At 40.0% G+C, this 12,224-nt stretch overlaps 1 protein-coding gene across 1 annotated transcript in view; it reads left to right on the top strand.

Annotated features, from left to right (window-relative positions):
* Positions 1–9,213: 9,213 nt before the first annotated feature.
* Positions 9,214–12,224, top strand: part of LOC145356329 (protein HEATR9-like) — an 86,377-nt gene continuing 83,366 nt past the window's right edge. Inside the window, exon 1 of the mRNA XM_080208947.1 lies at positions 9,214–9,324. Within this exon, the coding sequence (XP_080065073.1) occupies positions 9,265–9,324 (60 nt within the window). The 5' untranslated portion in view covers positions 9,214–9,264. The remainder of the gene's footprint in view (positions 9,325–12,224) is intronic.

Here is a 12,224-nt window from a genome sequence, read left to right as displayed (position 1 = left end):
AAGATGAATACCTTTTCATTTAGCTCAGCAACTGCTCTCATGAGTTCAGTTATCTTAGTTTCAAAGACATTTGTGAGATCCTTATGTAAGCCGAACAACTTCACATGGTCATTTTGTTCATTTCAGAATCTTTCTTCCATGGCGGCTGACTGCTCCCCAGATGCTTTCAATTTACTTGTTGAGTCCTCAATCTGTTTCTTAAAATTTCCCGAAGCTACTTTTAAAGTTTGAATCTGCTCCCCATGCTGCACCTCTCATCCTTTTTGTTCTCCAATTTGTATCAGAATTCAAGAATTTCATTGCTCTTTTCACAATCAAGTTCCAACAGTTCAGCAGTCGCTTTTCAGTGAACCATTCTGATTCATCAATGATTCCTTTCCCTGTTCAAGGGGTTTTTCACAATACTTAATAGCGACCTCGTACATGAAGTTCAACAAGTTATAATTGAAAATTTATCTTTGTTGAATTTGCATCAAGAAGTTTATCATTTAGATGGCTCAAGTCCTCATTCAAATGTTCTAATCGCTATGATGGAATTCCATCATCAGGACATCATCTTGCCTACAGTTAAAAGCTTGGATTCTTACTACAATACAATCAGGGAACAGTTCAAGATATTCTTCCTGTAAAACCTCTGCTTATCTTACATCAACTGGCTGGTGTTGTGAAACTACTTACTCTCTCAAAACTCTCACAGACGCTAAGAATTTCAAATCATTACACGGCATAAAATCTATCCCTTCCATAGGTAACCTAGGAACAATTGCCACAATTTACTAAGTCACTTTACAGAAGGAAACAGGTTCATGAGTTTCATGAAGATGTTCTATTATACTTACTCATTCATTAAACCATCTGGAACACAAATTGTATTGTCAACTATCATAACGACTGAACTGCTCCATTGGTTCTCCAAATAATAATTAGTTTACTTGTTCTGTTGGAGGCAACTTGCCTTACTTCAGTAGTATTCAACAAAAAATTCATTGATATTCTGAGACATATCCCCCATTCTTGTCAGTTCTGATTAGAATTGCAAATTTGTCACTGTTTTAACATCTGTTTTCTTTTCTGCTACTGCCTTTTCTGAAGACTCCTTAAGGATATAATTCCCTGAAGATGAGTGACAGGTCAGAAGATTGGACAGAATATAAAGAACAGCAAAGAATGACTAAAAGATCAATAAGAGGGTAAAATTAGAGTTTGAGCAAAAGCTAGCTATAAATAAAGAAACAAAGTAAAAGTTTCTACAGGTACTTAAAAAGGAAAAGAATAAGTAAAGTGAGTGTTTGTCCTCCAGAGAGTGAGAATGGGGAATTAATAATGGAAAATAAGGATATGGTGGATAAATTGACTAGATATTTTCCATCTATGTTCATTGTAGATGATACAAATAACATCCCAGAAATAATTATAAATCAGGAGATAAAAGGGAACAAATACAATCTCCAGGGAAGGGCCACTGAGAAAATTATTAAAACTCAAAACTGATAAGTTTCAATATCATGATGGACTTCATTCTAGGGTCTTAAAAAAAGTGGCTGCTGAGATAGTAGATACATTGGTTTTAATTTTCAATGTTCTCTAGATTTTGGAAAGGAACTATCAGATTGGGAAATAGTGAACGTGACTCCTCTATTCAAGAAGAGGGAGTCAGAAAGCAAGGAACTAGAGGCCATTTTGCTGCACATCTGTCATAAGGAAATTGCTGGAATTATTTATAATAAAATTATAGCAGTTGCTTAGAAAATCTCAGTGCCCTGTTTGTGATTAGAACTCCCACTCACCTGACGAAGGGGCAGCCAGTGCTCCGAAAGCTAGGGGCTTTTGCTACCAAATAAACCTGTTGGACTTTAACTTGGTGTTGTGAGACTTCTTACTGTGCTTACCCCAATCCAATGCTGGCATCTCCACATCTAAACCCCTTAACCAGGGGAAACATCCTCCCTGCATCTACTCTGTTGAGCCATGTAGGAATTTTGTACTCTTCTATGATATTATCTCTCATTCTTGTAAACTCTAGATAATAAATGCCCAGTCTCCTCAATCTTCCCTTAGGACAATCCTGTCATCCCAGGGATTAGTTTGGTAAGCCTTTGTTGTACTCCCTCTATGGTCATTATACCCTTCCTTAGGCGAGAAGACCAAATTGCACACAATACTCCAGGTGAGGTCTCACCAAGGCTCGAAACAACTGCACCAAAACTTCCTTACCTCTATATTCAAATCCCCTAGTGGTGAGGGTTAACATTCCATTTGCCTTTCGAATTGCTTATTGCTTCTGTATGTTAGCTTTCAGTGATTTAGGAAGAAAAACATCCAGGTCCATTAGACATCAAAACTTCAATCTCTCAATCTCTCACAGTTTGAGAAATATGCCGCATTTCTGCTTTTCCTACCAAACTGGATAACTTAAGATTTTTCCACTTTATGTTCCATCTGTCATGTTCTTGCCCACTCATTTTGCCTGTCTAAATCTCTTTGAAATCTCTTTGCATCCTCAATCAGATTGAGGTCAAATTAACCAACTATGCAGTGTCCCTGGATGACCTGTTGGTCAGACCACTAAGAGCATCTGGAAGCTGTGTTCAAGGGCCTACAGAAAGCTAACCTTGCAATAAACTTAGCCAAGATTGCATGTGATAAAACATAAATAACCTATTTATAAAGGGATAATGTGGGACAAGGCTGAATTTTGCCATGAAATGTGAAAATATGTGCCATGGCCAATCTCCTCATCCACAAAACAAATTGATCACAATTTCTGGGAATGTGTGGTTCTTTTGAAAATTTGTCCCAGACTTCAGCACCCTAGTTTCCCACTAACAGATTTGCTCAGGAAAACTGCTAAGGTAGTGTGGATGTAAGTGTAAATGAATGGTCATTTCTGCTAATTGAACTGCATCAAATATCCCAAGTCTTAATAAATAATTTAGGGCATCTTTTGACTCAGGTGACATGGGTATCGGAACAGTTTTGCTCTGGGAGAACGATTGCCTAATTAGCTGCATAGTAAATTTCTACAGTGCAGAAGGAGGCCTTTGGCCCATTAACTCTGTACTGACTCTCTGACAGAGCATCCCACCCAGGTTCATTCCTCCACTCTATCCCCGTGACCCCATTCATGCACCATGGGGAATCCACCTAACCTACACATCTTGGGACACTAAGGGGCAGTTTACCATGGCCAATCCACCTGACCCGCACATTGATGGACTGTGGGAGGAAACTGAAGCACCTGGAGGAAACCCATGTAGACAAAGGGAAAACATGTAAACTCCACGCAGTAACCTCCAAGGCTGGAATTGAGCCCAGGTGCCTGGCATTGTGAGGCAGCAGTGCTAACCACTGTGCCACCATGCCACACTAAAAATAATGGCCCATAACTTCTTAATGAATGTGAACTTCAGTCAATTGCAGACTTAGGCTGATTGTGCCCCACACATGCACGCCTGGACAACACAGAAGTCCTGTACATGCACATGTGCACTGAAAGAACACCAAGTTTGGACCTCCAACTGGGGTTTAGAAAACTGCTAGTATTGAAACACTGAGCTGCAAACTTGTCATAACATCCATCATCACTTGCGCTGATGATAGGTGAGTTTTTGCCCTTATTTATTTGCACACTTATTCTTAGGTGTAGCTGCAGCAAGTAAAGGCAGTGGATGTTCTTTGGGTTGGTTAATTTTTCATAATTGGTTTAAAAAGATGCTTAACATATATGTAATGTGCAGAAAGTGAAAGAAAAGTTTTTTTTTAGTTACAACTTTGTCATGACAACTAACTCCAGTAAAAAAGTAGGTTCATATACAACAAGCTGAAGTCCATTTGGATTTTGCTATACATTTTAAGCAATTTTTATCCCAACTTTAAGTCTTCCTGATGCAATGTTGATCTTTTTACAACTTGGTTAGTTCAAGTGCTTTATGAAAGTATTCCTTAATATTATGTATGCAAGTCTCCTGCAAGCTAATGTGAACCATCTCTTTGATAGATCTCACAGAATTCAGTGCAGATTGAAAATTTGGAGTCATGTTCCGTCACTGCTGGTACATCACACTTTTAGCTTGGCTCCTTAACTGAAGTTCTTCTTGAGGCTTTGACATAGGTGCGAATGATGTAAAATCCAAACTCTTCCCTCCTCCCCCTTCCCCCCTTATTCCCCCCCTTTCCTCCCTCCCTTTCCTTCCCCCTTTCCTCCCCTTAATTCCTCCCCTCTCCTCTCCACCCCCTTCATCCCTCTCCACCCCCTTCCCCACACTCTTCTCCCTCATATCCATCTCACACATCATTGTTTAGAGATAATGTTAACATTGTATGAATGTATAAAATATTTTATTGATCCTTGTGTTGACAAAAAAAAGTTTGATAAGAAATTTGAAAAGATGATGTAATTAAACAAAATGTTGCAGTGCAGCTGCTAAAGTAAAATGTTTTGTTAAATGTTAACATGGGATCAAAGGTTTGTATTTATAGCATTATTTTTGTTAATGAATGTTTTCCATTAAACTACAAAATTGTACTAATGCTTTATTGAAACAAAACAAAATATTTAAATATAAAATGATACAAATGTTTTATTGAAACTGACAGAACAATTAAATATGAAATTATAAATGAAATAAGCAAGGCAGAAGAATATTTATGATAAACACATTTAGATTTGCCATGGTACAAAATGTGAACTTACCTTTGCTCAATCTCATGCAGGTATCCAAATCAGTGTTTGAGAACTTCTTACCTCTCATCTTCCCAATTAAATTTTCAGTTTTTATATTCTAAATTAAAACATATGAAGACTTATAAACATGCCACACTTAAAGTTATATAATAATGTCATGCAGCTTTAAATAGTTTCACAAATTTAGAAGAAATGATAAAACCTATGTGCATGTATACATTAAATAAAACTCATCTTCAATCATAACAAAAATAAAAACTACATTTTAAATAAGCCAATAGCAATATGATTAATTATTTAAAATAAATAACAAAAAAAATGTTTAAGAAGTTTCAACATACCTTTTACAACAGCAGAAAAATCTTTTCAATGTTAAGTTGCTATTTCCAAGCTGGACCTCAATGGGCGTTCCCAGATTGAACATAAGAACATAAGAAATAGGAGCAGGAGTAGGCCATCTAGCCCTTCGAGCCTGCCCCACCATTCAACAAGATCATGGCTGATCTGAAGTGGATCAGTTCCACTTACCCGCCTGCTCCCCATAATCCTTAATTCCCTTATCGATCAGAAATCTATCTACCCGTGACTTAAACATATTCAACGAGGTAGCCTCCACCACTTCAATGGGCAGAGAATTCCAGAGATTCACCACCCTCTGAGAGGAGAAGTTCCTCCTCAACACTGTTGTAAACTACCCCTCACCCCCTTATTTTGAGGCTGTGCCCTATAGTTCTGGTTCCCTTTCTAAGTGGAAAGAATCTCTCTACCTCTACCCTATCTAGCCCCTTCATTATCTTGTAAGTCTCTATAAGATCCTCCCTCAGCCTTCTAAACGCCAATGAGTACAGGCCCAGACTATTCAATCTTTCCTCATAAGCTAATCTCCTCATCTCCAGTATCAGCCTGATGAACATTCTCTGTACTCCCTCCAAGGCCAATATATCCTTTCACAAATAAGGGGACCAAAACTGCACACAGTACTCCAGTTGCGCCTCACCAGTGTCTTGTACAGTTGCAGCAAGACCTCCCTGCTTTTATATTCTATCCCCCTTGCGATAAAGGCCAACATCATTGTGGGGTAGGGTGTTAGGGTGTTCCTGCACTGCACTGGGGCCTGCGGAGATGGCTCCACTAAAGGCCAAAGGCTGCTTCTCCAATCAGGAATTTGAGCACTCTTTTTCAAGGCAGCTAGGTTTGCAAACATTTATTTGTGGTAGTCCATAGCTGTCCACCACTGATCAGAAGTTATGGGCCATTGTTTCCATTTGGTTTTGAACATGGACCTTTCGCTTGTCAGGCGAACGTGACGACCACTACACTTTTCAAAAAAGTTAAAAGTATATCAGAGAAAATTTTTACAGTAGAAAGTGAAATACTTTTGCACTGCAAGACTTTGAGGTTAATGTCAGCAATAGGCATCGAGAGATATACACAAACTATTTAACCCTTTAAAGTTCCTAGAGAAGTTTAATGTGAACATTGCCTGGCTGTTTCAACAGAGCTTGCTCCTATGGTCATTCAATTTAAAGAGCACCCACATTGCTGGAAAACACAATGGTATCATCGACGCTCCATTTATAATGTGAGGCAGCAGGTGGCTGTTGCATACAATGCAAACCATTGCAATTACAATATTAATGTGTGGATGTCTTACTATGTGGTTTCTAGATCTTAGGACCCAGAAGGACCTAGAAGCCATATAGTAAGACAGCCATATTGGTCTCCCTTTTAATTAGGTGTTGTCTGCAGAAAGACACAGCAGTAGCAGAAAGGGCTTTACCATCTATGTCTTAAGAACTGGACACTGTAACATCATATTGTTCCTTTTTGGGTTCCCTGCTACATAAACCAACTTCTGGTAATGTAATGACCAGCAACGAACTTCATGACCTACAAGAGTGTTCAACTCTTCAAGATAATCCTGAAAACCACTTCAGTACATGAGTCTGGCTGTTGAACTTACCAAAGTTGCGCTTCAGAATAAATCTTTTCCATCAGGTCTGCATTGTTATTTTCCCACAAGACAATCTTGTGAATTATGAACTATTCCTTTTGTTTCTAATTTGTCATAGTGCACTATTCTCTTCAACTACTTTCCTTGAATGTGCCTATAGCGGGACTTATGTGAGTATCAACATTATATTTCAGGGTGAGAGTGTGAATAAACAATTCTCTTTATTTAAACCCAAGAAAAGGTTGTTGCTGGTTTTCAAATCGTCCACACACTCAGGATTTAAGAAACCCACCCATTTTCCTTTGAAAGCTTACCTACTTAGGGGAATGGAATAGAGCTTTCAGTAGTTGTGTCTCACCCTGTGGGTAACAATTACCATGCTGATGAGGCCTCTCACCATTGCCTCTCTCTGCCATAGCTTTCATAGGTCAATGCCTGGCTCAAGACTACGACGAGAAATGAAACACACTAATACTTGGCAAAGCAGGCTTTTGATCGATAAATGCTATGAGAATTATTGATGACTTTCATGGAGGGAATCAAGCAACCTGTCACCAGCATGAGGGACAAAGCAGTACGACATTGACAGAAGTGATGTAGCAGAAGACCAATGAGTGTTGGAGACGAAGTCACCCCGCTACAATTTTAGCAACCGAGTGCAGTGTGGAGTTGGTGTCAGTACCGGGCGAGCGAGACTGAGGAACCGACAGAGGGGGATAGGTAGGAAACTAATGTAACTCTGGCTGCGAGCAGTCGGATAGAAAGTACAGCAATAGGCAAGTCCAACTTTTTTGGCAGCGATTTATTTTAAGTGGATCAGCTGAGAAGGAACTCCTGTCCATTCTCTCAACCTGCATTCTCTTTTGAACTGCTGGAGGCAGGTCTTAGCCAAAGGAAAGATCTCCGGATTGTGAGAGGGAGGGAGGGCTCATTTGAGTATCACTTACCATTGGCCTCAGCACCACTGAACTAGTGAGAGGGCGGGAAGAGAGGACAGTGAGACATTTAAATCTTGTCGCAGCCCAGAGTCCGGCAGCGTATGTGTCTGGATGTGTTTATTTTCATCTTTATGTCCTTGTTTATTTGTGTCCATGTCTGCAAATATTCTTGTTTGTAACTATGTTTGTGAATATTCCTATTTGTGTTTGTTTGTTTAGTTGTGACTATTATGTGCCGGTGTCTGTATGTTTATTTGTGATTATTCGTGTTTGTGTTTGTTTATTTGTGTTTGTGACTATTCCTGTTTGTGTATGTGTGTTTATTTGTGACTACTCCTGTTTGTGTCTTTGTGTTTATTAGTGACTATTCCTGTTTGTGGCTATATGCCTGTGTTTGTGTCTGTTTGTAACTATGTTTGTGAATATTCCTGTTTGTGATTTTTCCTATTTGTGTCTATATGCCTGTGTCTTTGTGTTTGTGACTATTCCTGTTTGTGTCTATGTGCCTTTGTGTTTATTTGTGACGATTCTGGCTGCATGTTTATTTGACTGTTCCTGTTTGTGGCTATATGCCTGTGTTTGTGTCTGTTTGTAACTATGTTTGTGAATATTCCTGTTTGTAACAATGTTTGTGAAAATTCCTGTTTGTGTCTTTGTGCCTGTGTCTTTATGTTTGTGACTATTCCTGTTTGTGTCTACGTGTCTTTGTATTTATTTGTGATATTCACATCTGTGTGTTTATTTGACTGTTCCTGTTTGTGGCTACGTGCCTGTGTTTGTGTCTGTTTGTAACTGTGTTTGCAAATATAAGTGTTTGTAACTGTGTTTGCAAATATATGTTTGTAACTGTGTTTGCAAATATGTGTTTGTAACTGTGTTTGCAAATAAGTGTTTGTAACTGTGTTTGCAAATATGTGTTTGTAACTGTGTTTGCAAATATGTGTTTGTAACTGTGTTTGCAAATATAAGCGTTTGTAACTGTGTTTGCGAATATAAGCGTTTGTAACTGTGTTTGCGAATATAAGTGTTTGTAACTGTGTTTGCGAATATAAGTGTTTGTAACTGTGTTTGCGAATATAAGTGTTTGTAACTGTGTTTGCGAATATGTGTTTGTGTCTGTTTGTAACTCCGTGACTTTCCTATTTGTGTCTATGTGCCTGTGTCTTTGTGTTTGTGATTATTCCTGTTTGTGTCTTTGTGTTTAATTGTGACTATTCCTGTCAATGTCTGTGTGTTTAATTGTGACTATTCCTGTCAGTGTCTGTGTGTTTATTTGACTGTCCCTGTTTGTGGCTACATGCCTGTGTTTGTGTCTGTTTGTAACTATGTTTGTGAATATTCCTGTTTGTGTCTCTTTGTGAATATTCCTGTTTGTGTCTGTGTTTGTGACTTTTCCTGTTTGTGTCTATGTGCCTGTGTCTTTGTGTTTGTGACTATTCCTGTTTGTGTCTTTGTGTTTAATTGTGACTACTCCTGTCTGTGTCTATGTGTTTATTTGACTGTTCCTGTTTGTGGCTACATGCCTGTGTTTGTGTCTGTTTGTAACTACATTTGTGAATATTCCTGTTTGTGACTATGTGTTTGTGACAATTCCTGTTAGTGTCTATGTGCCTGTTTGAGTTTTTGGCCTTTCTCAACTCCGATCCCCATGGCAACCTCAAATCACAATGGCACTTCTCTAAACTGATATGTTTATCAGGAATTCACCATCCCACTTTTCAGAATCATTTGTTTATTTTGAGATAAAGGTACATTTTAAAACATAATTGCATTGCAAATTTCAGTTTTCGTGACAACAAGTCACTTGATAGGTTGTTGGAAACATTTGGTGCCAACTTGAGCGCAGCAAGATTCTATAAACAGCATTGAAATAAATGGTCAGATCATCTTTTTTGTGTTGTTGATTGCGGGTTGAATGTTGGCCAGGACACCTGGAGGAATTCTTCTGGCTTTCTTCAAAAATAGTAAGAAGTCTCACAACACCAGTTTAAAGTCCAACACGTTTATTTGTAGCAAATGCCACTAGCTTTCAGAACTAGCTGTTCCTTTGTCAGGTGGATGGGAGTTCTGACAGGGCATATAAAGACACAAACTCAATTTACATGAATAATGATTGGAATATGAGTCTTTACAGCTAATCAAGTCTTAAAGGTACAGACAATGTGAGTGGAGAGAGCATTAAGCACAGGTTAAAAGGATGTGTATTGTTTCCAGACAGGAAAGTTAGTGAGATTTTGCAAGTCCGGGTAAGTTGTGGGGGTTACAGATAGTATGACATGAACCCAAGATCCCGGTTGAGGCCGTCCTCGTGTGCAGAACTTGGGTATTGAGTCTCTGCTCAGCGACACTGCACTGTCGTATGTCGTGAAGGCCGCCTCAGAGAACGCTTACCCAAAAATCAGAGGCTGAATGCTCGTGACTGCTGAAGTGTCCCTTCAGGAAGAGAACAGTCTTGCCTGGTGATTGTTGAGCGGTGTTCATTCATCTGTTGTCGTAGCATCTGCGTGGTCTCCCCAATGTATCATGCCTCGGGACATCCTTTCCTGCAGTGTGTCAGGTAGACAACTTTGGCCGAGTTGCAAGAGTATATACCATGTACCTGGTGGATGGTGTTCTCACATGAGATGATGGTATCTGTGTCGATGATCCAGCACATCTTGTACAGGTTGCTATGGCAAGGTTGTGTGGTGCCATGGTCACTGTTCTCCTGAAGGCTGGGTAGTTTGCTGCGGGCAGTGTTCTATTTGAGGTTGTACAGTTGGTTGAAGGCAAGAAGTGGGAGTGTGGGGATGGTCTTGGCGAGATGTTCGTCTTCATCTATGACATGTTGAAGGCTCCAGAGAAGATGCACTGGTGAGGCCGCAGCTGGAGTACTGTGTGCAGTTTTGGTCGCCGCACTTGTGCAAGGATATTTTGGCCTTGGAGGGAGTGCAGAGGAGGTTCACTAGGCTGATACCGGAGATGAGGGGGTTAGACTATGAAGAGAGACTAAATAGACTGGGTCTGTAATCGTTGGAGTTTAGAAGGATGGGGGGGATCTTATAGAGACGTATAAGATAATGAAAGGGATGGATAGGGTAGAGGTAGAGAGATTCTTCCCGCTCAGAAAGGACAGCAGGACTAGAGGGCACAGCCTCAAGATAAGGGGGGTGGGGCAGTTTAGAATGGAGTTGAGGAGGAACTTCTTCACTCAAAGGGTGGTGAATCTCTGGAATTCTCTGCCCGTTGAAGTGGTGGAGGCTACCTCGCTAAATATATTTAAGTCACGGGTAGATAGGTTTTTAACAGACAAGGGAATTAAGGGTTATGGGGAGAAAGCGGGAAAGTGGAACTGATCCACTTCAGATCAGCCATGAGCTTATTGAATGGTGGGGCAGGCTCAAAGGGCTAGATGGCCTACTCCTGCTCCTATTTCTTATGTTCTTATGTAGCCTCTCCGCTCCGGGGAAGTACTGGACGATGAAGGGTACTCTGTCCACTGTGACCCGTGTTTGTCTTCTGAGGAGGTTGGTGCAGTTTTTGGCTGTGGCGCATCGGAATTGTCGATTGATGAGTCGAGCGTCATATCCTGTTCTTATGAGGGCATCTTTAAGCACCTGGAGATGGTGTAAAGACTCACATTCCAATCATTATTCATGAAAATTGAGTTTGTGTCTTTATATGCCCTGTTTGTGATCAGAACTCCTACCCACCTGATGAAGGAACAGCCAGTTCTGAAAGTGTTTGCTACAGATAAACCTGTTGGAATTTAACCTGGTGTTGTGAGACTTTTTACTATTTTTGAAGAAAGCCGGAGGAATTCCTCCAGATGTCCTGGCCAATATTCAACCTGCAATCAACAACACAAAAAAGATGATCATGTTTGGAGAATTCCCTAAGTAGTGAAAGTGGAATTAGATCAATACTTCTGTTGCTTTCTCAGGTATTTTGAGAGGTTTGAGTGATATGGTGGCACACCTCAAAGTGCCAGGGACTTGGGTTCCATTCCTGGCTTGGGTCACTGTCTGTGCGAGTCTGCATATTCCCCCCATGTGTGCATGGGTTTCCTCCAGGTGCTCCGGTTTCCTCCCACACTCTGAAAAACACGCTAGTTAGGTGCATTGGCCGTGCTAAATTCTCCCTCAGCGTATCCAAGCAAGCGCTGGAGTGTGTAAGTAGGGGATTCTCACAGTAACTTCATTGCAGTGTTAATGTAAGCCTACTAGTGACTAATAAATAAACTTTACATTTTAGGTGGGCAACAGTTGCTGAATAGGTTGAAGATTTATTTAACCACAATTGGCTACAAAGTTGACAGAAAGTTTACTTTGATTTCATATACTGTGTTACAAATCTACCATTCTTTGAATCATCTCAGAGAGAATCACTGGTTAATGGAAAATGAATAGTTCGTGCTTCATGGGATGCTAAGAATTACAGCTTTGTTAATCGCTCCTGGCAGCGTGCCTGACTTCCAGTGTGGATGTTGCTCAGATTTCGTGCACTTTGAATCAATTGGTACTCTTTTCAAAGCTTTGAACAGGAAACCTGGCTGGAAACAAAAGGGTTTCAAATGTCACTGGCTGCAATCTAGATTAATACTTTGTAATTATCTGGCAGTTGACTAGAGGAAACATAACATAATGTTAAATCAATGTTCATGTTGCTG

This window comes from Carcharhinus amblyrhynchos, chromosome 21 (assembly GCF_965287045.1).
Source record: "Carcharhinus amblyrhynchos chromosome 21, sCarAmb.v2.hapA, whole genome shotgun sequence".
Lineage (NCBI taxonomy): Eukaryota > Metazoa > Chordata > Chondrichthyes > Carcharhiniformes > Carcharhinidae > Carcharhinus > Carcharhinus amblyrhynchos.
The sequence above is the reverse complement of the archived record's forward strand: the minus strand, read 5'-3'. Positions and strand labels throughout refer to the sequence as shown.